Source organism: Aspergillus stella-maris (genome assembly GCF_047715825.1).
Source record: "Aspergillus stella-maris strain CBS 113639 unplaced genomic scaffold BDV14scaffold_6, whole genome shotgun sequence".
Classification (NCBI taxonomy): Eukaryota; Fungi; Ascomycota; class Eurotiomycetes; order Eurotiales; family Aspergillaceae; genus Aspergillus; species Aspergillus stella-maris.
In genome coordinates, this window is record NW_027396800.1 from 557,688 (window position 1) to 580,443 (window position 22,756).

General features: G+C 51.7%; 8 protein-coding genes across 8 annotated transcripts; 4 read left to right on the forward strand and 4 right to left on the reverse strand.

The window, feature by feature from the left end:
* Positions 1 to 130: 130 nt before the first annotated feature.
* On the reverse strand, positions 131 to 3,019 carry BDV14DRAFT_118875 (putative succinyl-CoA synthetase subunit alpha). The gene is made up of 10 exons (XM_073765843.1): positions 2,613 to 3,019; positions 2,553 to 2,560; positions 2,393 to 2,506; positions 2,178 to 2,321; positions 1,745 to 2,127; positions 1,480 to 1,690; positions 809 to 1,425; positions 723 to 754; positions 380 to 672; positions 131 to 290 (listed from the first exon to the last, which is right to left on the reverse strand). Exons 1-10 carry the CDS (start codon positions 2,782 to 2,784, stop codon positions 204 to 206), a joined length of 2,061 nt encoding a protein of 686 aa, XP_073632132.1. The 5' UTR covers positions 2,785 to 3,019; the 3' UTR covers positions 131 to 203.
* Positions 3,020 to 3,688: 669 nt separating this feature from the next.
* On the forward strand, positions 3,689 to 4,660 carry BDV14DRAFT_118861 (uncharacterized protein). Its single transcript, XM_073765842.1, has one exon. The coding sequence runs from the start codon at positions 3,903 to 3,905 to the stop codon at positions 4,575 to 4,577; it is 675 nt and encodes a 224-aa protein (XP_073632133.1). The 5' UTR covers positions 3,689 to 3,902; the 3' UTR covers positions 4,578 to 4,660.
* A 585-nt stretch (positions 4,661 to 5,245) lies between these two features.
* BDV14DRAFT_196483 (SUMO family protein SMT3) lies at positions 5,246 to 5,745 on the reverse strand (the record flags this gene model as incomplete). Its single annotated transcript, XM_073772456.1, has 2 exons — positions 5,246 to 5,302; positions 5,374 to 5,745. The coding sequence occupies 2 exons, from the start codon at positions 5,743 to 5,745 to the stop codon at positions 5,246 to 5,248; spliced, it is 429 nt and encodes a 142-aa protein (XP_073632134.1).
* A 314-nt stretch (positions 5,746 to 6,059) lies between these two features.
* On the forward strand, positions 6,060 to 6,915 carry BDV14DRAFT_166471 (uncharacterized protein). The gene is made up of 4 exons (XM_073767493.1): positions 6,060 to 6,210; positions 6,262 to 6,312; positions 6,365 to 6,377; positions 6,425 to 6,915. Exons 1-4 carry the CDS (start codon positions 6,208 to 6,210, stop codon positions 6,595 to 6,597), a joined length of 240 nt encoding a protein of 79 aa, XP_073632135.1. The 5' UTR covers positions 6,060 to 6,207; the 3' UTR covers positions 6,598 to 6,915.
* Positions 6,916 to 7,041: 126 nt separating this feature from the next.
* On the forward strand, positions 7,042 to 10,702 carry BDV14DRAFT_166473 (nucleoporin Nup84/Nup107 family protein). Its single transcript, XM_073767494.1, has 5 exons — positions 7,042 to 7,198; positions 7,262 to 7,481; positions 7,530 to 9,578; positions 9,629 to 10,078; positions 10,139 to 10,702. Exons 1-5 carry the CDS (start codon positions 7,136 to 7,138, stop codon positions 10,474 to 10,476), a joined length of 3,120 nt encoding a protein of 1,039 aa, XP_073632136.1. The 5' UTR covers positions 7,042 to 7,135; the 3' UTR covers positions 10,477 to 10,702.
* Positions 10,703 to 10,768: 66 nt separating this feature from the next.
* Positions 10,769 to 11,924, reverse strand: BDV14DRAFT_166475 (uncharacterized protein). Its single transcript, XM_073767495.1, has 2 exons — positions 11,463 to 11,924; positions 10,769 to 11,374 (listed from the first exon to the last, which is right to left on the reverse strand). The coding sequence occupies exons 1-2, from the start codon at positions 11,909 to 11,911 to the stop codon at positions 10,870 to 10,872; spliced, it is 954 nt and encodes a 317-aa protein (XP_073632137.1). The 5' UTR covers positions 11,912 to 11,924; the 3' UTR covers positions 10,769 to 10,869.
* A 676-nt stretch (positions 11,925 to 12,600) lies between these two features.
* On the reverse strand, positions 12,601 to 13,932 carry BDV14DRAFT_118973 (SDR family oxidoreductase). The gene is made up of 3 exons (XM_073765844.1): positions 13,418 to 13,932; positions 13,000 to 13,349; positions 12,601 to 12,938 (listed from the first exon to the last, which is right to left on the reverse strand). Exons 1-3 carry the CDS (start codon positions 13,854 to 13,856, stop codon positions 12,879 to 12,881), a joined length of 849 nt encoding a protein of 282 aa, XP_073632138.1. The 5' UTR covers positions 13,857 to 13,932; the 3' UTR covers positions 12,601 to 12,878.
* A 616-nt stretch (positions 13,933 to 14,548) lies between these two features.
* BDV14DRAFT_210948 (cytochrome P450) lies at positions 14,549 to 21,522 on the forward strand (the record flags this gene model as incomplete). The annotated part of the gene is made up of 17 exons (XM_073775998.1): positions 14,549 to 14,744; positions 14,864 to 14,908; positions 14,960 to 15,033; positions 15,081 to 15,463; positions 15,536 to 15,989; positions 16,673 to 16,793; positions 16,935 to 17,050; positions 17,102 to 17,273; positions 17,360 to 17,443; positions 17,511 to 17,607; positions 17,664 to 17,781; positions 17,838 to 18,123; positions 18,211 to 18,404; positions 18,543 to 18,596; positions 19,825 to 20,570; positions 20,660 to 20,945; positions 21,055 to 21,522. 17 exons carry the CDS (start codon positions 14,549 to 14,551, stop codon positions 21,451 to 21,453), a joined length of 3,825 nt encoding a protein of 1,274 aa, XP_073632139.1. The 3' UTR covers positions 21,454 to 21,522.
* Positions 21,523 to 22,756: the final 1,234 nt, after the last annotated feature.

Consider the following 22,756-nt stretch of genomic DNA (forward strand, 5'->3'; position numbering starts at 1 on the left):
GAGTGCAGGTGATGTAGCCCAGGTGGATTGGCCCGAAGCTGCGGTGGTTGGCGGAGGCGGTCGGGACGCTAGCTCGGCCGGAGTATAGGTACAGTAGAACAGGCACAGCTGCTCTAGGGAAACATCATTTCTGGCAATTCATGGTGGTTTAGATTTGATTTAGCTCTAGTTCTAGTTCTCATATAGCTTCTATTTTACATCTTCTACTGTCCCTTTGCAAGGCTAATGACCTTCTTGGCTGCATCCTCAAAGCTATCGAACGCATGCAATGGAAGCCCACTCTCAGCGATCTATGCAAGCAAGTTAGTATCGAGATCTCAACAAGCTTCTCCTCTGCTAAAACCACCAACGGAAAGTTCTGAGGAAAGATTCAACCCACCATCTTCTGCCCACTCTCTTCATTCGTTCCCCTCAGTCTCACAACAACCGGGACTTTCATGTTCAGGTCTCTGAAGGCCAAGATAATGCCTTCAGCAATCATATCGCACCTCGTCAAACCTCCGAAGATATTGACAAAGATGGCCTTCACACGCTCGTCGGATGTGATAATCCGGAACGATGATTTGACTGTTTCCGATGTGGCTTTGCCGCCTGTGTCGAGAAAGTTGGCACATGCACCGCCGTGAAAGGTGAGAGCGTCGACAGTGTTCATTGCGAGGCCGGCGCCGTTGACTGATCCGCGTTAGCGCTTGTTAAATATGTTGAGAGCAGAAGTAACTTACCCAGAGTCCCGATGCTACCCTCGCCTCCTAGTCTATATTCTGTGTTAGATCATTCTGTTTAAGGGCTAAGCCAGGGAAAAGCATACTTGACGTAGACGATGCCATCCTTCTCAGCCTCAACCTCCTCGGGTACTTCTTCCTCGGGATTCCTCAGCGCATGAACATCGCCTTGTCTCCCTGAGCTGCGGAACGCCGCATCGTCAAAGCCGAACCGTGCACCACGCACCTCCAGTGCTTCTTTGTCTGTGAGGCCTGCCCTGATCTCAAGCACGAACGCCTCCTTCTCCTTAAAGATTGTCCAGAGTGCCTGCACGAGCTGTGCCAAACTTGCATGCGCTGACTGCGGAAGCTGCAGCTGGGCGGCAGCCGCTGCAATAATCAAATCTGAAGACGAAAACGTTTCTTTGGTATAATCAAACGGAAGCCGAGCAGAGCTAGCAGTGTCGAAACCATTTGATGAGGAGGCGATGAGGGCGGGAGACAGCGCAGTCCTGTCGATTGTGAGAGAGAGATGATAGTCTGAAGGAGATGGGGCGGCTTCGCTAAGGGAGACAGCGGGTTGTGTTTGTTTGATAATGTCGAGGGCCTGAAATTGCTTGATATATAGGGTTCGGGACTGAGGTGTCTGGGGGCGAAGTTGGTGCTGGTGAGTGGTTGCTCTTCTCATTGTATGGATGCCTCTTTTCTGAGTTCTAAATGGAGACTGCGGTCGTGAGCTTAGATCTCCTGTACTATGGGTGGTGAGGTGAATACGTACGTCTGAAGCAGGACCCTTTGACCGGCTTGAAAGAAGGCTTCTCATCCCCTCCCCAAACTTCTCTGGGTGGTTTACCATGACCGCGCCTGCGCGCTCAAGAGCTTTGTACTTTTCCTCTGGTCCGGGCTCCCCAGGCGCCGTCCAAGCGCCTGCATGTCCCATAATCCGTCCGGGAGGAGCTTGCTGGCCACCGACAAGAGCCATGATGGGTCTTTCCCGTCAGTCATTCTCCGACATAAGTGGATATTGAGGCGGCAATACATACTTGGGGTTTGCGGTCCTTTGACGGTAATCTGTAATCCACTCCGCCGCATCCATCTCGGCTGTCCCTCCAATCTCACCTACCAAGATGATTCCCTGTGTATCTGGGTCCTCCTCGAAGATCTTGAGAGCGTCTACAAAGTTCGTACCCGCAAGAGGATCACCGCCCATGCTGATACAAAGACTCTGACCAAGTTCTGCACGTGTAGTAGAGGCAACGGTCTCGTAGCTCAGAGTACCGGACTTGGCGATGATGCCAATGTTACCGGGTGCAAAGCATGGTAGCGGCTGGAAACCGATTCGGCATTTTCCAATGGCAGAGATGATTCCTGGGCAGTTTGCGCCGACGAGTCTCGTTTTCGACTGGGTCTTGAGGATAGAATGGAGCTGCATGAGATTAGTATACTGCTTCACTCATTGGGTTGATAGTGGCTTACCCTGAGAATGTCATGAAGCGGAACATGCTCTGCGACGGCAACGACAAGTGGGATTTCTGCTTCAATGGCTTCCTCGATTGCCTTTGCCGTCTGGTTGCCGGGTACGTAAATTGCCGATGCATCTGGTTTCGCTCGTTCTTGTGCCTGTCATGGTGACTTATATGAGCATCGCTTCAAGCTCAAGCTCAGGGTATGGGCGCATTGCAGTTCCGTACCGCTTTGACAGATGGAAAGACAGGAAGCCCAAGATGCTTGCCCTCCACGCCAGGCTTCACCCCTCCAACAATCTTCGTTCCCCATTCCAAAGATTCCTTGACATTTGCCGTTGCCTACCTCGTCAGCTTTGTTCTGGATATCAGATTCAAATGAGTATACCTGGCGGCCTATGATATTGTTAGCCCAGTGTTGCACTGCATGCCGATATTGGTAACTTACCTGTAAATCCCTGGAACAAAACCCTAGTATGCGCCCCAATTTTCAAATTCGGAAGTGTGTCGGCATAGTCACGGTGTCGTAATGAGCTGGAAAAGTGTCTTATCTGCCTTGCTGAAGCTTGCAGGAGTGGCGTTCTCCGCGCCCTCACAGTCAACGAGCACAGGCCGGGCATTGCGATGCGGGGTCAACCGAGGCAAGGGTGTTGTCAATGCAGTATCATGAGTAAGGGGACAAGAAAATACAGCAGTCTATGATAATCTAGCAAATGAAATAAAAACAATTGAGCTCCTTCAGCGCATCAACCCCAGAAACGAACGTTGAGGAAGCTGGGGTCTAAAGGCAAGCTCCGCGCCGGTGTCGGGGTACTGGCCGAGGTCAACATGGGAAGAACAAGGCACTGGCAGTCTGGCACACGTGTTGCCGCACACATTTCGCCTTCATTGACCCAAGTAGCCGCCTCCATATTGCCGCCCTTCCGCCAACCTTGAAAATATGGGGGAGGAATATGGGGTTGGTTTATTCAAGGTTTCCCGGTCGCAGTCAAACACGTTCGACCGACAATCTCGCGAAAATCACTCTCTTGCGAAAACTCTTCATGTAGACCTCAGAGTGAGATAAGACAAGACTCGTACGCAATCATCTCTCAGAGTTGCCCTTCACACAACGGGGTCAACCTCTGGGTAGATCTCGGCCGGTGCGGGATCGACGGGCTCAGAGTTCCAGTATCCAAGAGCAGGTCCAGCATCCCCCCAATCATGGCTGGTCGACGCCATCCCTTCGCCCTCATTCCAATCACGAGACCCAGAGTGACAAGGCGGGGTTGAAGTGAAACAGAACAAACTCCAGAACTGACGCCATCCATTATTTCAATCCTGAACGCTTAACTGCTATTTATAACTGCTGTTGAGTACACATACTACTGTACGTTATACTTGTCCACCGAACCGCCCATCGATCGGTCTGGACTACTCGACCGCGGACTAGAACGTCGATACCTCCTGGCTCCTGCATATTCGATTCGGTCGAGAGCTACAGGGCTGTTATAAAGAGAGACCTGAAATGGCCACCACCACCGACTCTTCCTTGAAGGGTGCAAAGGGTTTGTTTTGTCTTTCTTTTCTCTCTTGACTTTTCTACTTTTCGTCTTTTACCATTCGCTTGGTTTGCTCCTCTTGTCTTGAAGATCTTCTTCTAGCTATTTAGCTAGCTACCTACCCATCCACTCTCGAACTACCACCACTATTGTACCTATACAATTCAATAAGACCCCCAGCTAACGCCACCACCCAAATGCCCACAGCCGCAGCAACTCCGACATCCCCCGCAACAGCAGCAGCAACAACAGACCTCCAAATCTCCCTCCGCGAACTCCACATTGGCGAAAAAACATCCTCGATCCAAGACATCGCACGCCCAAAACTCACAACATCCGCTATAAACACCGGCATCTCCTCAACCAAAAGAAGCAAAAAAACACCCGTCGCTGACTCATGGGAAGACGAGGCCGATGAGGACGACGGCTCAGATATCGACAATGAACCATCCACACAGGGAACCACATCCCCCGCCGTTACAGATAGCCTAGGTACATCGCCCGCTGTCGCAGAGGGCCCGCTCGATCCCCCGCCAACGCCGATCTCCCCGCAGACATCTCAGCCTTGGGTTGGGACATCGGGCGGGTATGACCCCCGGGCGGGCGGACAGACGTCACGCTCGAGATCTACGTCCGGGGCGGGAGTTGCTGCACGAGACCCGAACCGTCGGCCTGAAAAGCAAACTGCTGTTGCTGGGCGTCTTATCGCAGGCGCGCTGGGCATCCGGGCGCCGAAGAGGACGGAGGAGCAGAGGGCCTACGATCGCGCCGTGAAGGAGCAGGAGATTAAGCGGAAGAATAGAGAGAAGGAGGAGGCTGCTAGGGTGAGGGAGGAGGAGGAGAAGGCGAAGGCTGCTGTTTGGGATGCTTGATCGATTGAGTGACTATTTCTTTGTGTTTCATTATCTGCGAATTGATTTAGTATCGACGTTTTTTTTCCTTATGCGTGCTCCTTGAATGCTTGGTTCATTATGCCTTGCCTTGCCTTGTCTTCCCAGTGCATTTGTTGTTTCTTCATCTGTTGTTGCCCTACTGAGCTTATTGCGGAGTTGAGCTGCTTGCATGGGTGATGGACGTCCTAATACTGGTGGAGTTCAATATCGGGGAGGAGCAGAGGAGCGCTTCTTGTACGGATACGAATACAGGAGAGGCGGGACTGTAAATTACTTCACGATAATACCATAAAAGAGGCCGTGGGCAGTAAACCGGCCATTGTTGTCTATCAAAAGATAAGAAAAGACGGATAAGATAGCTTAGGCTTAGGCCGCGTTTAAAAAAATGGAGATAAAGAACATGCAAAAGGTCATCTTGAAGTTTTTGTATTTGTTCGTAAGTTCGTAGCCTCTTTCCAGATGTACAAGCGACCATCCCAATAAATGAGACTCCGGTTTTAAGTCATGACCGTCTCGACAAGAGCACCATGCGCCTAGATCTAAGAACGCCGGGGATTTGAGAGACGGGGGCCGAAAGATCGCGGCGGGATGGAAGGGAGAGAGGTGCCGTATTGCTGCCGAATATTTTCATTGAAGCATATCGTTATCTAACCACCGATCTGCTCCTGGTGAACCTCGAGTGTGTCGCCGTCTGCCATGTCGAGCTAGAAGTGAGAAAAGCGGTGTTAGCTACAGAATCACAAGATTTAAAAAATTGGATGCACTCGGGACATACAGTCTCGGGTGTGTCCTCCGGCCTCACGCGGGTACCATCGAACAAGAAACGGACTGTGGACGGCTGCTTTCCCTGACGCTCACAGAACGCGCCCATCAGCTTCTCTAGCTTGGTCGACCGCTTGATCTTGAAGAAGACTTCGTTGTTGTTGTCTGTGACCTTGATGTTGAGGTGCTCGGCAGCCGCGGGGGCAGGGGCTTCTTGGTCGGCCATCGTTTCGGTTGGAGATTTAGTACGGGCTGGAGTATCGGTCAAGAACGGGGAAGTGTTACGTGATGATTCCGCCGCCGGCTCGGTGGTTCCCCGGAGAACAGTAAGAGTTCGCAAGAATGGTGTTTCGGGGGTTGACTCTGCGGTATTGTCGTCAGTCATGTTGTTGGGTGGTTTGGATGTGTTGCTCGCGAACTTGCGTTGCGATAGGATGCGGGGTAGATTGTGTGGTTTGAAAGGTATGAGAGGAACTTACTGTGTGTTTGTCCTGATGACTCAAGTGTCAACGGATGCTTGCAGGTCGGATTGAGGTCCAAACGGAGGTGACAGTGAATGAGAGGTGAAGGTGAAGGTGAATATAGGAGGCGACAAGAAGGTGATCCAAGCCCCCACCAGTGAAGAAGCGCGGAGAATCTATTTTGCGGCGCAAGCCTGAGGCGGTGGACGAGTATTCGATGTTCACTGACGCAAGTCGTCCTACAGTCAACAACTCTTGATAGACCTTATTATTGCAAAAGACGAATTGATAAACAGTGAGGCTGCTCGAAATAAGGATTGTCTTGCATCGCCTCGGTTTCATTCTCTGGTGGTTGTGGAAGCATATTGCTCAACGTCAATTACATCATGGTATGCGGCGGATATATGTTTGGAACGAGCTGTGATAGTGACACTTTTCAGGGCGGATTGAAAGAAGATATAGCATTTGACCCTCCATGTCATCCACGAGCAGTGAGTCTTCAGTCTTCACCTCAGGCACCAAGCTTAGAGCTGACCAAACTAGTGCGCTATTCAAGGTATAGACTCGTACCATGGCACTTTGAACCAATATTAACAGCAGCAGCATGTTTGACCAAGAACCACTTCCAAGAGGATAAGTGCCAGGCTCAAATAGATGCCCTGTACGAATGCTGTAATGCTTTTTACAAAGAGAAGGGAGAAGACGGGAAGACCCCGAGCTGTCCCAAGTTCAACCTCTTGAAGCTCAAGATGAAGCAGCGCGGACAGGAGACATAGCTCCTTACCTCTACGAAGGTTCACTGTTTGTAGACATAGACGCAATGTACATACTATAGCCAATGCATAAATCAGGTGTCTAGATACTGTTAACCGAAGCATCCGTGAACCACACCGATAGAGGGAGCTGGAGTGCTGTAACAATTCCCTTGCGGTCTGAGCTCCCATGCAAAGTAGGAGATAGACTAGTTGTGAGAACTGCTGGATTGTTCTAAGACAATCTTGAGCACGCGAGAGGCCGATTGACCTGAACGAATATTGAAGCGCTCGTTCCGAGACTCTAATGATTGCCTAAATGACATTAGAGAAGAAAAGAAAAAAGATGAAGCGCGGCCGAACATTGAGATTTTTTAAAGGACGTGGAGAGCATGGCGCTAGTCCTCTTTGGGGCTAGAGGCGGTCGACCAAAACAGCGCGCTGGGCCAACAAGAATTCATGCGGTGCCAACTCAAGAGGCAGAAACACTGTCGCGCTGCTTCGTTCTGCTTCTTCCCAGTCCATTGCTGGGTCATTCTGTCTTTTGCATATTGCCTAGCTTATGGCTCCATTAAGTAGAGCTGCCGGATCTGCCGGTCCTGTTTCCGGCTTCACGTCATCCAATGTGAGTACTGTTTTCGAGGTCGCTTCTTCGCCGAACGCTTCTGACCAGCGCCTGTTGTACCAGCAAAACGGGCGGCAACCCAAGAAACCCGAAATTATCGAGATAGATGATGACGATGACGAGCCGATGGATGACGAGGAGGGAGAGGAAGACGAAGACGAAGTGCTAGAAGTTGAAGACGACGATGAGGAAATGGACGAGGACGAAGATGGAGAAGAGGACATAGAAGACATGAACGGCAATGAATCACCACTCGACCTTGTTGGAGCTTCGAATGGATCGAGTATGTCCTTCCGACTCAAGAAGAAGCATAATCCTGACCTCGCTGCAGATGGAATCGACGCCGCTGCCTCCGAGTTCTTCACCTCCGCGGGTGCACAAGAGGCACTGCATCCCCTTCGCCGTACCGCCGACCGTGTTACGCGCCAAATCGAAGCTTTCGCCGAAAGACTTGACCGATTTAAACAAAAGGGCAAACAAGCGGATGAATTTGGCAACTATCAGGCTGTGTACCAGTTAGTGAAGGGATACCAGACCGTCGCGCAAGATGCCATCCACGATATCGCCAAGCAAAACACCCTGAAGAAAGCGAAAATGGGTTGGAGCTTGAATAAAAGCAACGGCGCCTCAGATCCGAAGACCGAAGAAGACCTGCAACGGCTACAGCTGGAAGCGAACACCTGGCAGCTCCTGCTGAACCTTGTCAGTGTCGACGACCCTCCCAGCAGAGCTAGCTACAATCAAGCGCAAGAGACGGTTTTCCAGAAGCTGCACCGGTACTCGTCGGATCGCGAGGTTTGGGACCAGTTCATCAAGGCAGATCAATACGCGGCGGAATGTAGAATTGTCCTGAAGTGGCTCGAACAAACCGCGCAGTCCTCTCACCAGGATATTGACTCCTTAATCTCCGAGCTGGAGACACAGGCAGAGAGAGGGCAAGGGTCTTGGGCTGGCGGGTGGCTCTATACGAAGGAGACCATCAAAGGACAGAAGCGGCTGCGCGCATGGCCTCAACCTCTCGAGCCAAATGATCCCGTGGTTACAGCTTCTTTACTGACCTCTGAACAATCCGAGCCTCTTATCACGCAGCTTGACCCCGACGCCGTTACTCGCCAGAAACAGAGCCTTCAGAGAAAGGACCAGTTCTACGAGCGTGCTACTTGGATGACGTGCTGGAAGATGCTTAGACAGGGTGAGAGTTGGACCAAGATCAGGGACTGGGCGGCCGGCCGCCTGGAGATCTGGCGCGCCATTAGCATTTGCGGTTCCAGCGTTGATGGAAAGTCCGGTGGAGAAACCACACCCATTGATGATGGTACCACACGCATGATGAATTGGCGGTCGCAAGACTCATGGAGAGCTGCTTGCGCCAATCTCGCACGAGACACAAAGACCGAGGATTTCGAGCGAGCTGTCTACGCGTTGCTGTGCGGTGAATCAGATGCAGCCTTCAAGGTATGTCAGAGCTGGGATGACTACCTCTACGTCTACTTCAACAACGTTCTCCTCTCCCGCTATAGAAACTTCTGCAAACAGCTCCAACGGAAGATCAACCACACGCCTCACAGCCCGGCGGTCTTCACACCCGAGCCTGCTGGCTATGCGGATTTCAACAAGTTCGTGCAATATACCAAGGGCAACGAACGAGTTGGCGGTGAGGCTCGCAACCCGTACCGTACCATCCAAGCTGCGATCCTAGGCAAATCTTACGATTCTTTCTTCACATCCTTGGCCAAAGCAGTCTCGCAAGCGTCTCTCAACTCGGGCCAGCCATCGTTCGTGCCGGACCTATCGCCCATCTATGTTGATGACTCTCTTCTTATTGCGGCCGAGGATGATGATGCGTTGAGGATAGCATCCCACCTTTACGTTATCGCAAACTCGATTGGGTTTGTGCGTAATGATACTCAGTTCGTTGATACCGCGTCTGTGACATTGATCGGGTACATTGCGAACTTGGAGGAAGCCGGCATCGTTGACATTGTTCCGCTCTACGCCTCTCTGCTCCCTGAGCACCAGGCGCATCCTGTGCTTGGTATGGTCCTCATAGACGTGATCGATCCGAGAGAGAGAAGGCTGCAAGTGCAGCTAATGGAGAAATATGGCATCGATGCGGAATCGGTTATCCGACAACAATGGATCGATGTTGTGTCCAGAGATTCTGCCGTTGAGCATTCAAGGACACTCAAGAGATTCCCGAAGGTCGTCACCCGCAGAGATGGTAACAAGGAATTGGTGCCTGTCAAGAAGGACTTTATCGGGACAGAGCTCACCACTCAAGATGAACGGATTATTCGTAGTCTTGAATGGCTTCGCTATATTGACGGACAGTGGGGCCGTATCTGCAGCTTGGGAGCGACGCTCTACCGGAGGTTCTACCGTAAGTTCTCCCTCTTTTATTATTGCACTATAGCTAACACATATTCATAGTTACTGGTAAACTTCCTGCAGCCCGCGAATTGAGCAGGCGGATGCGAATTTCAGAAATCTCCCGCGACTCATTCGGCTTCGACGTCGCCGACTTTCCCGTCGACTATGAGGATGGACTCGAAGGCGGCCCATCAGAGCCCTCCAGCCCTACGAAAACAAGGGTCTACGGACACAAGCGGAGCAAATCGAGCACAAACAGTCTGCCATCCACCGACCAGACGAAGCTGCTCTACATCCAATCACAGACAATCCGTGACCTCGAACAACTCATCCTCGCCTTCGACGCCCTAGAAAACTTTGCTCTCGTCTGCGAAAAACTCGACAACACAAAACGCCGCCGCGACTCGGGAACCCTCAAGAACCTCGTCGAGGAACTCCAAGACGCCCTCGACGGCGTCAGCATCCACATCGACGCAGTCCTCTACGACTGGCTCATCAGCGCGCAGAACCGTAAGTCCTCCCATTTTCTAGAATCAACAACAGACGAATTTTCTAACACATGCCCTTTAGCAACTGAACAAGCCGAAATCGAAGAAATCCGCAGCACATACATCCCCGAGCTCTTCCTCGAGTACCACTCTGCCCTGTACTACACCGCACACGTCATAACCAGCGACATCCTCGTGCAATGCATGAACCTCGCCATGCAAGTCGCTGAGAACGAGAACCTGACAAAGGCATTCGTCGAATCGCGCCGCATGGCGGAGCTCATGGATGCGCTTGCACTCTCGAGTAAGGCTATGGTCAAGGCGAATGCGAAGAGTGATGCTAGACTACTGGGTGGTGAGAAATTGGGCATTTGGAACGTCGAGTTGCCGAAAGAGGAGTTGTTGGGGCGGTTGAGCTAGGTTAGATGGTTGGCTTAGGAGAGGCCCCGGGGTTCTTTTGTTACCTAAGTCAGATATAAGGTATTGTATTTGTGCATGGGGCTGGTAACTTATTTTCTAATTTCTGCTCCGAATTACTTGCTGTACCCGCGGCATATTCAGCTATTAGGCCAGGTGGAATGGAATGGAATGAATGTACATTAACAACGGATTCGATTCCTTTGCTCTGCTGTCTACTACGTCAACCATATACATGTCGAAGTGTGGGCTGTTTAATTAGTCCTATTGGTTACTAGCGCTTGGGAAAACATCAGGTCTTCCAACATCGTAAGTCGCTGCCTGAGGCGACAAAGGCTTGGCGGGCCGACACGCACGTGACAGGGCGTGACAGGTAGGTATATAGGTAGCATCTATCTAGTTCCTGGCCTCCGACCATGTTGAAAACAACTTAAACCCCCCTGGAACCTTCCCCTGAAAGACTCCCCTTGGATCATACGCCGCTGCCACGCGTTCAAGTTCCCGGACAACCTCTCGCCCATACCCCTCAATAACATCCTGCCACGCATCGGCGTAGTTCATATAGAGGAAGCGCTCGGCCAGCCCCTCGCTTCTAGCCAGGGCGTTGATTTCCTCTATCAGTGTGCGGGTTGCATTACGGACTGCTGGCGAGTCACGTGCGCCAGACCAGAAGTTGGAGGTGAGGACGAGGACCAGCGATTCCTCTGGGTGGGAGCCTGGTGCGAAGCCGAGGCTATTGCGTGAGGTCGGGATGGTGGGGGGTAGGGACTGGAAAGTCAATGAGGCGAAGAAGTCAGGGACGTTTGCTTGGGCTTGGGCTTGGGCGAAGGCTTTCCAGAGGGCATGGATTTCGGGGAGAATTGTCTCGGAGAGGCGGATTGTTGTTGTTGCGTAGACCGAGCTGGTGACCGTGAGTTGGAGTATGGTTGGGTGGGCCTCCTCGCTGCAATGGAATAAAAGAGACAAAAAAAAAAAAGGTAAACACGTACTACCGGTCAACCGGTTGAAAAACGGACAACTCACTCGAGAAATCCGATAGATTCGACACGCGCATGGAATTGAACTGCTGCGGCTGGATCCCAGTGAAGACACGCAGCGCGGCAGCATCGACAATAGGGCGGGCGTAGTAGAGGATATTCGAGCTGTAGTACGCACTGTCGGGGTCGGCGGAGGCGTTGAACAAGAAGCTTTGCTCGACCTCTGCATACGGATCAAGCGGCAAGGTCTTGAAGGCTCGGAATGCGTCGAGCTGCGCTGCATCTACGGCCGCTGGGTACTGGATTGCACCGCCCCAGTAGTCGCCCTGTGGGAAGGTCGCCAGGTCAAAGCGCGTAACAACGCCAAAGTTGTTCTGCCCGCCCTTGAGGGCCACGAAAAGGTCAGAGGCATGCGTGGCGTTCGCGTTGACGATTGCCCCAGAGGCCAGCACAACCTGCATGTTTACAATGTTGTCGCAGGCGAAGCCGTGGGAGGGGGAGAATGTGGAAAGGCCGCCTGCTTGCGATAGCGCTTTTTAGTAGACACCTAACAGCAAAGTTCTTTAGCTACCATAGATAGCCGGAGGCTTACCACCCGTTAGAAGACCACCCACGCCTACAATGCCGGTCCTGCCGCCGAGCACGGCGAGACCGCGGGGGACAAGAAAATCGTACACATTTTGCCACAAGGTGCCGGCTCCGATGGATACAACCGCTCGGTCGTCGTTGGGTTGAATGATGTTCAGCTGCTGCAAGTCAATGGTGACACCGTCTTGGGCATTCGCAGCCCCAGCAACAGAGGAATGACCGCCTGACCGGATGGCGAAGGTTGATTCGGGGATCTCAGCTAGTCTTTTGACTGCTTTGGCTACGTCCTCGGTGGATGAAGGGGTGACGATGCAAGCAGGACGGAGCTCCTGTTCCTGGAGGGCGTAGTACGAGCTTGCTGATGAGGCATAAGTCTCGGTGGTTGGGAGAAAGACTTTTCCTGGTAGAAGGCCGGCGAGATCGTCGCAATGTGATTGAGTAGATAAAGCATGAGCATATGCGATAAGGACGGATAAGACGAACAGTTCTAACATGATTGCTTGCTTGACAGGAATACACAAGCTACCTCGGGCTGAGGGGTCGGGAAGCACGACCTTTATGTATCGGGGGCAGTGGTACCCTCCCAGTCCCGGACAGAATGTAAGCATGCTGCATTGGTCTTGATTATTGTAACCAGGCTGGGGTAAGCGCTACTGCAGCGCTCTGTGACAAACGCACAGGAGCACACCGGGCATGGAGTGATGATTGTTATTTTGGGCGCTTACAGAGGCATCGCGCACCTATAGTGGACGAGCAAAAGCCTGTGTTTATCTAGACTAGATCTCGTATACACTAATGAAGGAAAACCGATCGCTGTTGAGGCATGTTAGTTTAGACAAATCAAGACTTGTTCTGGCTAGCTAGAACATCAACAGCTGTCCCCCGTGACACAGCATTATCCTAAGTAGAAAGAGTTAGTCGAGGGGTAGAAGACCGTCGTAGCAGCAGCAGGAGAACTCACCAGCAAAGAGCCAGGCAGCAAAGCCGATCCAAAGCGCATGAAGCCCGCGCCAGCTCCGCACCAAAACCTCGACGATGTGCCATTTGTGATCTCCTTAACCACACTCCTGCTATACACCATCAAGTCCTCTCGTGCGTGTCCATCGCCCCCCTGGGCACGAGTTGCAATCGTCTGTTCAATAGGCCTGTAGAGCGAGCCCTCAGGAAGCTGAAAGTCATTGAAATAAGTCTGCCCCATTGTCTTGACCGCGCCGGTGACGACGGATAAAACTCGCACGTGGAAGGGGGCGAGTTCGAGACGGAGCGTTTCGGCGATGATTTCGACGGAGCGCTTGGAGGCGGCGTAGGTGCCTGACAATCGAGATAGAGTCAGATGGCATTCGTTCATTCATTAGAAGGTACGGCTTTAAGAGACATACCCATATATGGAACATTGAGGTGACCCGATATCGACGTGATGAAGGTGATAGTGCCGCGAGCACTGATGAGTAACGGAGCAAAGGCCTGCGTCACGGCAAGAGGACTCCAGACGTTAGTCTCGTAGAGCTTCTTTGTAGTCTCCAGGTCTTCATCGAGGATGGGCATGAAATGGTTACGCGCCGCGTTGTTGACTAGGTAGTCGAGCTTGCCGTGGGTATGGTTTGTAACAGCCTCAACGGCTGCAGTGATATGGTCCTTGTTGCAGACATCCAGAGTTAGCAGAGTAACATTGGCAAGGTCGCGGAGCTTGGCCATTTTTTCTGGATTGCGAGCAGTTGCAAAGACATGGTAACCTCGCTGCTGGAAGGTGAGGGCTAGGCCAGATCCAATGCCGTCGTCACTACAGCCCGTGATGAGTACTGTCTTTCTGGATGCCATTTCGGATTCTCGGTAAGCTGAGGTGGCCGGAGAACTGGTGGACTGTAGCAGGAAGCAGCCCAGGAAATAAGATGGATGACATATGGGGACAGTCCAAATCTTTGTTTGCAGGGCGCACCTATCTTGGTAAGCTTACAGTACCCAAGAGGTAGACTGCCAATCAAAGGCCTTACTCGTGTGGTACGAGCTGTATTTCAAATCCCGCCCGTCACCTCCAATGCAGAGTCAACCAGGTTACCATGGCGCAAGAGCAGCGCTCTCAACCAGCGCCTACAGAGCACAGATCTCACCCACTTATCAAATCCTTGCTGCTGATCCGGGATTCACGGACGTCTCGGACTGCCCCAGGCTATTGGCTCGAAGGGCAATGGACTCTGCACAAGGGCTGTGGTAAGATATAATGGTTTCCCTACCTAACTGCTTCAGAGGCGTGATTGATGCATTACAAATACAGCACTATCCTGCTTAATTGGCAATCAAGCTGTACAACCTAGAGGCTGTGAATTATCCCACTGAAACCCTTGGATGGGGTTGTCAGATTCCCACTATCCCATATGACTTCTAGAAAGACGTAGGATGTGCTAGTCCCCAGCTGAATATAAGCACCCCTTTTCCACTTTGCGGAGAAAAACTTCAACACAGAAAGAGTCATTGTGTCCTCACAAAAGGCTAAGATGGCCGCATTTGCCAATATGACAGCAGAGGAGATGGCACGTACCCCTGCTGGCGTGCCGCCGCCTGGTGTCATCCCGAACCTCATTGATCCACCGTCAACAGGCTATTTGCTCACCATCATTGGCAGTTGTGCCATGGCTACCATGGCCGTCGCGGCAGGTCTAAGATTCTACACACGGCTGGCTATCCAAAAAGCGTTCAAAGCCGACGATTGTAAGTGTACCTTGCCTCCATACGTTATCTGCTGTCCATACCTATCGCTACTCAGGGACTGCGCTCGTCGGAGTCGTAAGATACCCCTTCCGAATTACTGTAGACCAATTTGCTTACAGTCTCACAGCTAGGTACCTGTGTCTACTTCGGAATTTGCATCTTCGGTACCTAAACCTCCTGCCAGAAACGACGGCTGCTAATTAATGGTATACCAGCGGTGACGAGCGGCTATGGGACGCATAACTATAATTTGTCGCTTGCTCGTTTCCTGAGCAACCGGTTCATCATCGTCAGTGCTCTATGTCTCACTGTCCGGATGATTGCTGACCAGAACAGGCTGGCTACCTCTCGAACTGGACTACAACAATTGTCTGGGCATTTATCAAGACAACCTTCCTCCTGATGTATCTGCAAATATTCCGACCTTTAGCGATCCAGCGCTTTGCGATATACGCTGGTCTTTTCGCCAACTGGGCCTTCTACACCATTATCCTTATTGTGACTCTGTATTTCACCTCCCCTGCGCCGGGCCAGAGCTGGACCGAGTCGTTCCTAGATCCGCGGTACGCCAGAATAGAGGATTGGATGATGCCCATCGCTGCGGGCAGCCTAGTCCTCGATGTATATATCCTGGTCCTACCTATAGCATCTGTCTGGCAGCTGCAAATGTCAACGAAGAAGAAATTGGGCGTGCTGGCTGTCTTTGCTACTGGCGTTGCGTGCGTTGTTTGCGTCTTTCCCCACCTAACGACCCCGACCTTCCGGACTGGCTAACTGACCAACGCATCTAGCGCCTGTATCGCCTCCTCATTGAGTATCTACTATAAACACACTCTTTTCCTCCACCCAGAAGACTTCAGCCACTACACCCTGCCTGTGCTGATTATGTGCATAATGGAGATGTGCGTGGGGATCACGGCCAGCTGTATGCCCTCAATGGCGCTCCTTTTCCGCAGCCAGGAGCATCCACTGGGCCGACTCTTTGGCTCGGCGTGGAGTCGGCTCAGTGGCGCAGACAGGAGCCGGAAGAGCGAGCCAGATGGTTCGGCGGCTAGGACTCTGAGATCCCCGCGGTCGGCGAGTAAGAGGCCGTACATACACATGGATTCGCACGATATTTCGACAGGTGTGACGACGCGGATTCACAGCAGTGGAGAAGGCCAAGGAGAGGGGGTAGGAGCTGGGGTAGACGCTGGCGGGATCCAACAGAGCTATGAACTGGTGCAGCATTCGAGGGAGGTGCTGGTATCCTCTGTAAAGCACGCTATGCCATAGGTAGGCTGGCCAATAGCAAGTACGTCACTCTTGGTATCCTTCACAATACGCACACACCGCTCAGTAGGAAAGATGAAGGCACAAGAGATATCGCTCCATTCCCTGCTCGCCTGGCCACAAGCTGGTCCGGGCCGATTCGAGATTGAACTAGGAAGCCTTACGCGCCTTGGTGAATTGGGAAGCTATAGCATGAATTCATCCGTGGCAGCCTATCATGGCTTACAGAACCACTGTAGTATCCAAGGTCCAGGTTTGTCTGACACTTCCCCTTTGCAGTGCCATGCATATTCGGGATATTCTGGGAGCAACTTGGTTAGCTGCTGATAGTATGACTACTTCTGATCTGCATATAAGCATAACCCTCACTTTCTGCAGTTGTTTAGGACAAAGCAGTACCCTTGCTAGTTGCTATTATTATGTTCATGTTCATGTCATGGTACCAACTAGTTCAGGCCTGTTTTGGTTCTGTCTGTATTCTGCTTGTATGCAGGCCAGAGGTAATAGTGCAATCCTACGCTACAAGATAGACGCCAGTTCAGAACCAGTTCAAGATAGGGCTGGAGACTCTTGTCCAAATCTTCTGGGTGAACGCACAGACTACCTTATTCCATCTGCCCCGGAGGCTGTATGAACCTACCGAGTCCATCACGAAGATGAACACACCTACCATCACCAAAACAATGCCTGAGGCCCTCTGCTCCTCGCTCTTTGCAATAGCCTGCGCGCTACTGATAGCAAACGAGCTGTACTACTTGGTGCTCCAGGTACGGTCGGGTGTGCCCCCTCATCTTTGTCACTGCGAACTAAAACATCCATCCACAAACAGAACATTCCCATTGACAGCATCCGGAAGATAGTCCGAGACTACGTACGTGCTCCGATCACGAGCGAAGATGTCCTGACCGTCCTAGCGAGACCATCAATACTACCGCCCCTGGGCACCAAAACCAATTATGATCCCAGCAACAAAGAAAATGATGACCGAGCTCAGCGAGACACCAGTATTATCGCAGCGGGCTGTCTATGCAGACGTAAGCTCAGCCAACATACGATTGCCAAGGCAAGGTTCTGACACCCCCCAGATATTTGGGTTCCAACATACTCTGAATGGCGTCGACGGTAATGAGATCAACACGAGGAAGTCACGCCTGTTTGGCCGGGTTCTTCGGGTGCAAGGTCCAGCCCAGTTTCAGGAGCTATATCCGCATCTTCATCGCCACTTGAAGAGTTTTGTGGATGCCCAGCTTCCTTCTGGTACGTTGGGTAGATCGGTGCAAACTGGATCCTAGGGCACCCTGCCTAGGTACAATGTGTCACTAATTGAGCGCTCTTGCAAGAAGACACAAGAACTATCCGGCTAGCTTTATTCAGCGAAACTGTCCTCTCACGTCTCATGGGCGTGTGGTTTTTTGGGGAAAAGATGGGTCAGTGTTTCTTTCCCACCATGACAACTTGACAAGCACACCATCCAGATGGATAACCTGTTAACAGCGTCTGATCCGCGACTCCAAGACGCGCTTTTGGACTTTTCACGCCAGATCAAGGCATGTTCGGCTGCCTTCCAGCTAACACCAAGATTGCTTGCACCGTATGTTAGGAGTTGGCAGTCGAATCGCGCTTATACCTATTAACTCACTCCTATAGTCTTGCCCACGCCATAATCACCAACCGCGGAGCGGCAATGCATTTGATCCAAGACACACTGAAAAACGCCATGGCTGCTGGAATCAACAGCTTAGATGAAAAATCAGAGACCAAGAGGGTATGCGCTAGACTTTTGGAAGTCGACTACTCCGACTGACTGAACGTGGTCCACAGTTAACGCTCCTCTACCGCCTGATGGACCTATCGGCGCCGAACCGCAGCTACTGGACCCCAGATGTACTTTCACAGTCAATCCTGGGCCTCTGGCTAGCAGCCTCGCACCAGCCACGGGTAAATCTGCATGCAATTCTGATTGAACTGAGCCTGCGGCCAGACTGGCAGGATGCGCTTCGACACGAAGCCCTGCAGAACCAAGACGACCTCGCAAGCAAAATCAACCAGCTACCACTCTTGGATAGTTTTATGCGGGAGACGGCACGAGTGAATTTGTTGGACAGAGGTAAGTGGACGTCTCGGGTCTGGTCCTAGCCGCTTGGCCCTACGTGTATATGTCTCTAATACATTCTCATTGGGACTCTGGGTGTAGTCGCAATCCGTCGCAAGGCCTTGACTGACTATACATTCTCGTCCGGATCACCCTCTGTCCGCGCTGGATCAATCCTATGTGTGCCCTGGTATGGCGTCGCACGCAATAGATGCATCTACCCGGACCCCGAGCAATTCGATGGCAAGCGGTTCCTCAACGGGCGGTGCAAGGATACATCACGCAAATTTACTGATGTCTCTGAGAGCCACTTGATCTGGGGCTATGGATCCCTCGCCTGGTATGTTCAATATCCATCAGTCTGTCTTAGATGTAACCTATTCTAACCAATCTCATTTAGCCCGGGGAGACACCATGCTAGTTTCATTATCAAGATTGTTATTGTGCACATTGTGATCAATTATTCCTTACAACTGGCGGACCCTAAGGTGCCGAGGTGGTGGGCTTGGGAGGATTTCCGGATGCCCTACGCGTCGACGCGGGTGGTATTCAGCAAGAGGCGGACAAATGCTGGTGTCAACTCTTGAAAGACGGGAGCGAACGAGAATCCCTTGATTATATGAATGTCAGAACTGTATGGGCGAGATTTCTGGCCTGGGTTGAGACTAAACTGGACGTATTGCCGTCCACTATGATAATATCCTAGGTGCATAGTCCAGAGGCCGATCTTACTTACGTCTGATTCCTCGAAAAGAGTTTGACGACACAGCAGTCGCAGTACACATTAAGCTTGACTTCAGTCATTTCGGACTGCGTATTACAGTATTCCTCGGGGGGTAAGATTCATGAATGGCCTGGACGAGGCTCGATCCACAAACAAAAGCACGCTCAGCAGAAGAAAATACTGACATGCCAGTTTGGTACTGGCAGTGACCGTGTGAACCTCAGTAATACAGCATAGAGGGGTACAATGCCGTCGGTTCATATACCAATGCGCGGGCGCCTGCACTGCCCGGCCCGTCAGTGGGCGCTCACAGGGATCTTTGCTACAGTGATCATCAACAGGCATCATCCTAGAAGACTCTTTTCACCTTAGTCACCGGTTGACTGGGGATCTGAACTCGCCTGCCCGGTGCTTGGACTTTTCATCCTCGACATCTCACTCTTGCTGCCGAGCGATCCTATCTATCTCCACAAGTACCTACCTTCCTCACAACAACGAAAATGAGCATCCTCAGCGCTGCGATATCAGGGCTCTCGGTTCTCGCCCAGTCCCTTGTGGAATCGCCAATCTGCCAGCTCGGCCTCTTCAGCCTCATCACCTGGCGGCTATGGCGCTTCACCATCAGTCCCGCTCTCTACCCTGAGGATCCAAGAGAGGTCCCATACTGGATTCCGTGTATGCTTCTACCTATCCCAGATCGCTTACACCGTGCCTGACTGACCGGCGATCAACTGATGGCCTCGAAATCTAGTTCTTGGTACAGTACACTATGTTTATCTGAATCAACCAGCCATAGTCACTGTGCTCAATTAACATAAAATGCTGCCTACCCAGGGCACATAGGCTTCGTTGCCGATTTCAATAGTGCCGCTGCCCACGCAATGTACTGCTGTCCATTCCACGATTGCTCCCCCCCCTTCTCTCTCTCCTGACTAGTCCTCCTTCGAGTCACTGACGAGCAGCCGTACAGAAAACGAAATCGCAACAAAGAGCCATTCGCGATCACCTTCGCCGGGCAGACTCTGTACATTATTTCAGATCCCAACGACGCAGCTGAGATCAGTCGGAAATCGACAAGTGTATCCCGTGACCTGCTCACGCAAGAGATATACAAGCGCCTGGGAATAACACAGGCGGTTGCGGATCGACTCTTCACTACTGAGCCTGATGCAAGCGCATCGGCTTGGGACTCGAACAACAACAACAACAACAATCCCCGTACACTGAATCCAACAGAAGCAATGATGGAGATGTACCGAGTGCATCTCTCGCCGGGACCTCGGCTAGATGCATTCCTGGAGGCGGATATCATCCCGCGGATCCAGGCGGCGTTTAAACCGGACAGCCTCCAGCAAGTAAGTGGTGCCTCTCTATCAGGCTCTGCCGGAGATGTTGTCATCTCACTGCACGATTTGTGCGTAAAGGCATTGGTGGAAGGCGTCGTCAGAGCGTACTACGGGGATCTTCTCTTTCATCTGTACCCTGGCCTCATACCGCAGTACATGATCTGGGAGAAAGTAAACTGGAAATTTGTATTCGGACTTCCGCATTTTCTTAGCAGGGATATGCTAGCTGCGCAGCACGGGCTAGTCAACGCCTTTACTAGGTACTTTGCCGTTCCGGCTGGGAAGCGAGGGCACGATAACTTCTGGGTTGATGCGGTGGAGCGCCTCCTCCGACACCTGGAAATCATCAGCAATGAGGATATTGGTCGGCTGTTCATGCTTCAGACCTGGGCGTAGGTCGCATCTACCTAGCACCGTACTAAAAGAAGAAAACCCCCCCCCCCCCCCGCTTCTTCCAAGCTAACATAGCAACCAACGGCAGGATTCTAGGCAACATGTTCAAGACGGCGTTTTGGGTTGTCTCTTGCATACTCGACGACCCGACTCTCGTCGAAGCCATCACCAAGGAGATCCAGCCAGCCATTGTGCTGATGGGACCAGACGACGTGAGAATCGATCACCACTACTTAGTATCAGAGAAGTGCCCCAAGCTCGACTCGCTCTTCGGCGAGGTGATGCGGCTGACCATGACGAGTCCTATGGCGCGGGACGTCGTCTCAACAACTACAATCGGGGGCCGGCGATTGCGACAGGGAAAAAGGGTCCTGGTATGTATGGTGTGCATGCATTCAATCCCTACCATATAAGCCCTCGCAATCAACCTCCTGTTTCATAACCAGTAGATACAAACAAATAACCATGAAGAATGATGACCAGATCCTCTACCGCCAGCTGCACCTCGACCCTACAACCTGGGGCCCAACGCCTGAAACGCTCCAGCCAGAGCGCTTCCTCCAGGACAGCACGCTCAGATCTAACATTGCGTATCGACCGTGGGGGGCAGGCAAAAATGCTTGCCCGGGCAGGTTCCTGGCCAAAAATGCCGTCTTTACGTTCATTGCGTGTTTATTTGGTCAGTTTGATGTTCGTCAATGCGCAGCCGGAGGTGGACATGTTGTTGACCATGCAACTACTGGGGATGGAGACAAGGGGGCATCCAGCAGCATGGGCAAAGCTCTTACGAGGGCGGATCTGTCGAAGCCCACGCCGGGAATTGCAAGTGTTGCTGACGGGAAGGACGTTCTACTGCAGTTGCGGCGCAGGCGGAGGAGCTGATCGATAACCTATAAGCGCGCGCACTTTGACTGTATTAATAGGTGGTGATAAGTATAGCTGTTATATGTCTACGCCTGTCAAGAATTCTTTGCCAGATTCCCGCCGTAAAATATGGACCCTTGTAGGAGGTCTCGCCACCTATGTCCACGTAGGTACCTTGAACAGCTGGGCCCGGCCATTTGCGAGGACTTGACTTGACTCCAACCAACAAGTCAGATCCCCAAAGGAAATAAACCAAATATAATAAGGTTAAAGCCTGAATAAACATCTTGTACTATCTTACAATATCGCTATTAGAAGGAGAATACCATGATCTAGGTACTAGAAGTTGTTTATATGGTGCTTTGCACCTACCTACCTAGGTACAGTACATCCATATGGGCACGATCTTCCGACTTTCTATACATCCTGTAACCAGTAGTAAAAGGATTTGCCTTAGCGATACATACGCCGTAGACTTGGGAAAGTTTTTGTTAGTTAATAGGTATAGTCTGCCTAGCGTTGAGCACAGGTCGGGTAAAACGCCACTGGGCCAGGACCAATGAGATGTACTCTGTACTCAGCGTGCAATTGAATCACTCTGTGTAGATTGAGTTCTGGAACCATTGTGGCGATGAGTTTATCTTGTACTGTACAGGGTAGTACTTCCCTGCGGCGTTGACAGTTTGCACTGGTAGGCAGAGGAGACGTACGACGCCGTGGAGGCGTTCGACCCACGTTACGCGTTGGCTGGGATCTGACCACTTGAGTGTAGTTCATTGCAGGCTGATTACTGACTACGTATACTGTAGACACCGCCACGATGGTGACAAACATGTTCCAGAGGTCGGAGTCTAGGTTTGACGAGTCCAGGCTTCAACAAACGTTTTATTAGAGAGTTCAAAATATTGTTGAATCAGATCAGATCCATCAATTCTTCAACGACTGACCGTTATTTTCTAGAATCTTCATTGATCGAGGCCCGGGCCAAATTCTTCGTTGTTTCACTTTAATCAAGTCAAACGATAGCCTCGGAGGTGGGTGGACGGAGTGAGACCTTAAACGGAGAGACTCCGTCGTAGTCGTACGAAGTTCGAAATACACATACACTTACACATACGGATACTACAGGATTTGGAGTGCTCGATATTTCAGGCCGGCTGAAACGTGATAGGCTCGTTCGCGTTCATCCACTTGAAGGACGGGAATACACGTCATGCTTCTGTTGGACTCGTGGCCTGGTGTTGGATTCCAAGTCACTTTGTTGAAGATCGGACAGGGCTTTGTTGGGCTTTCGACAGCAAAGGTCGCTTGTGATGATCAC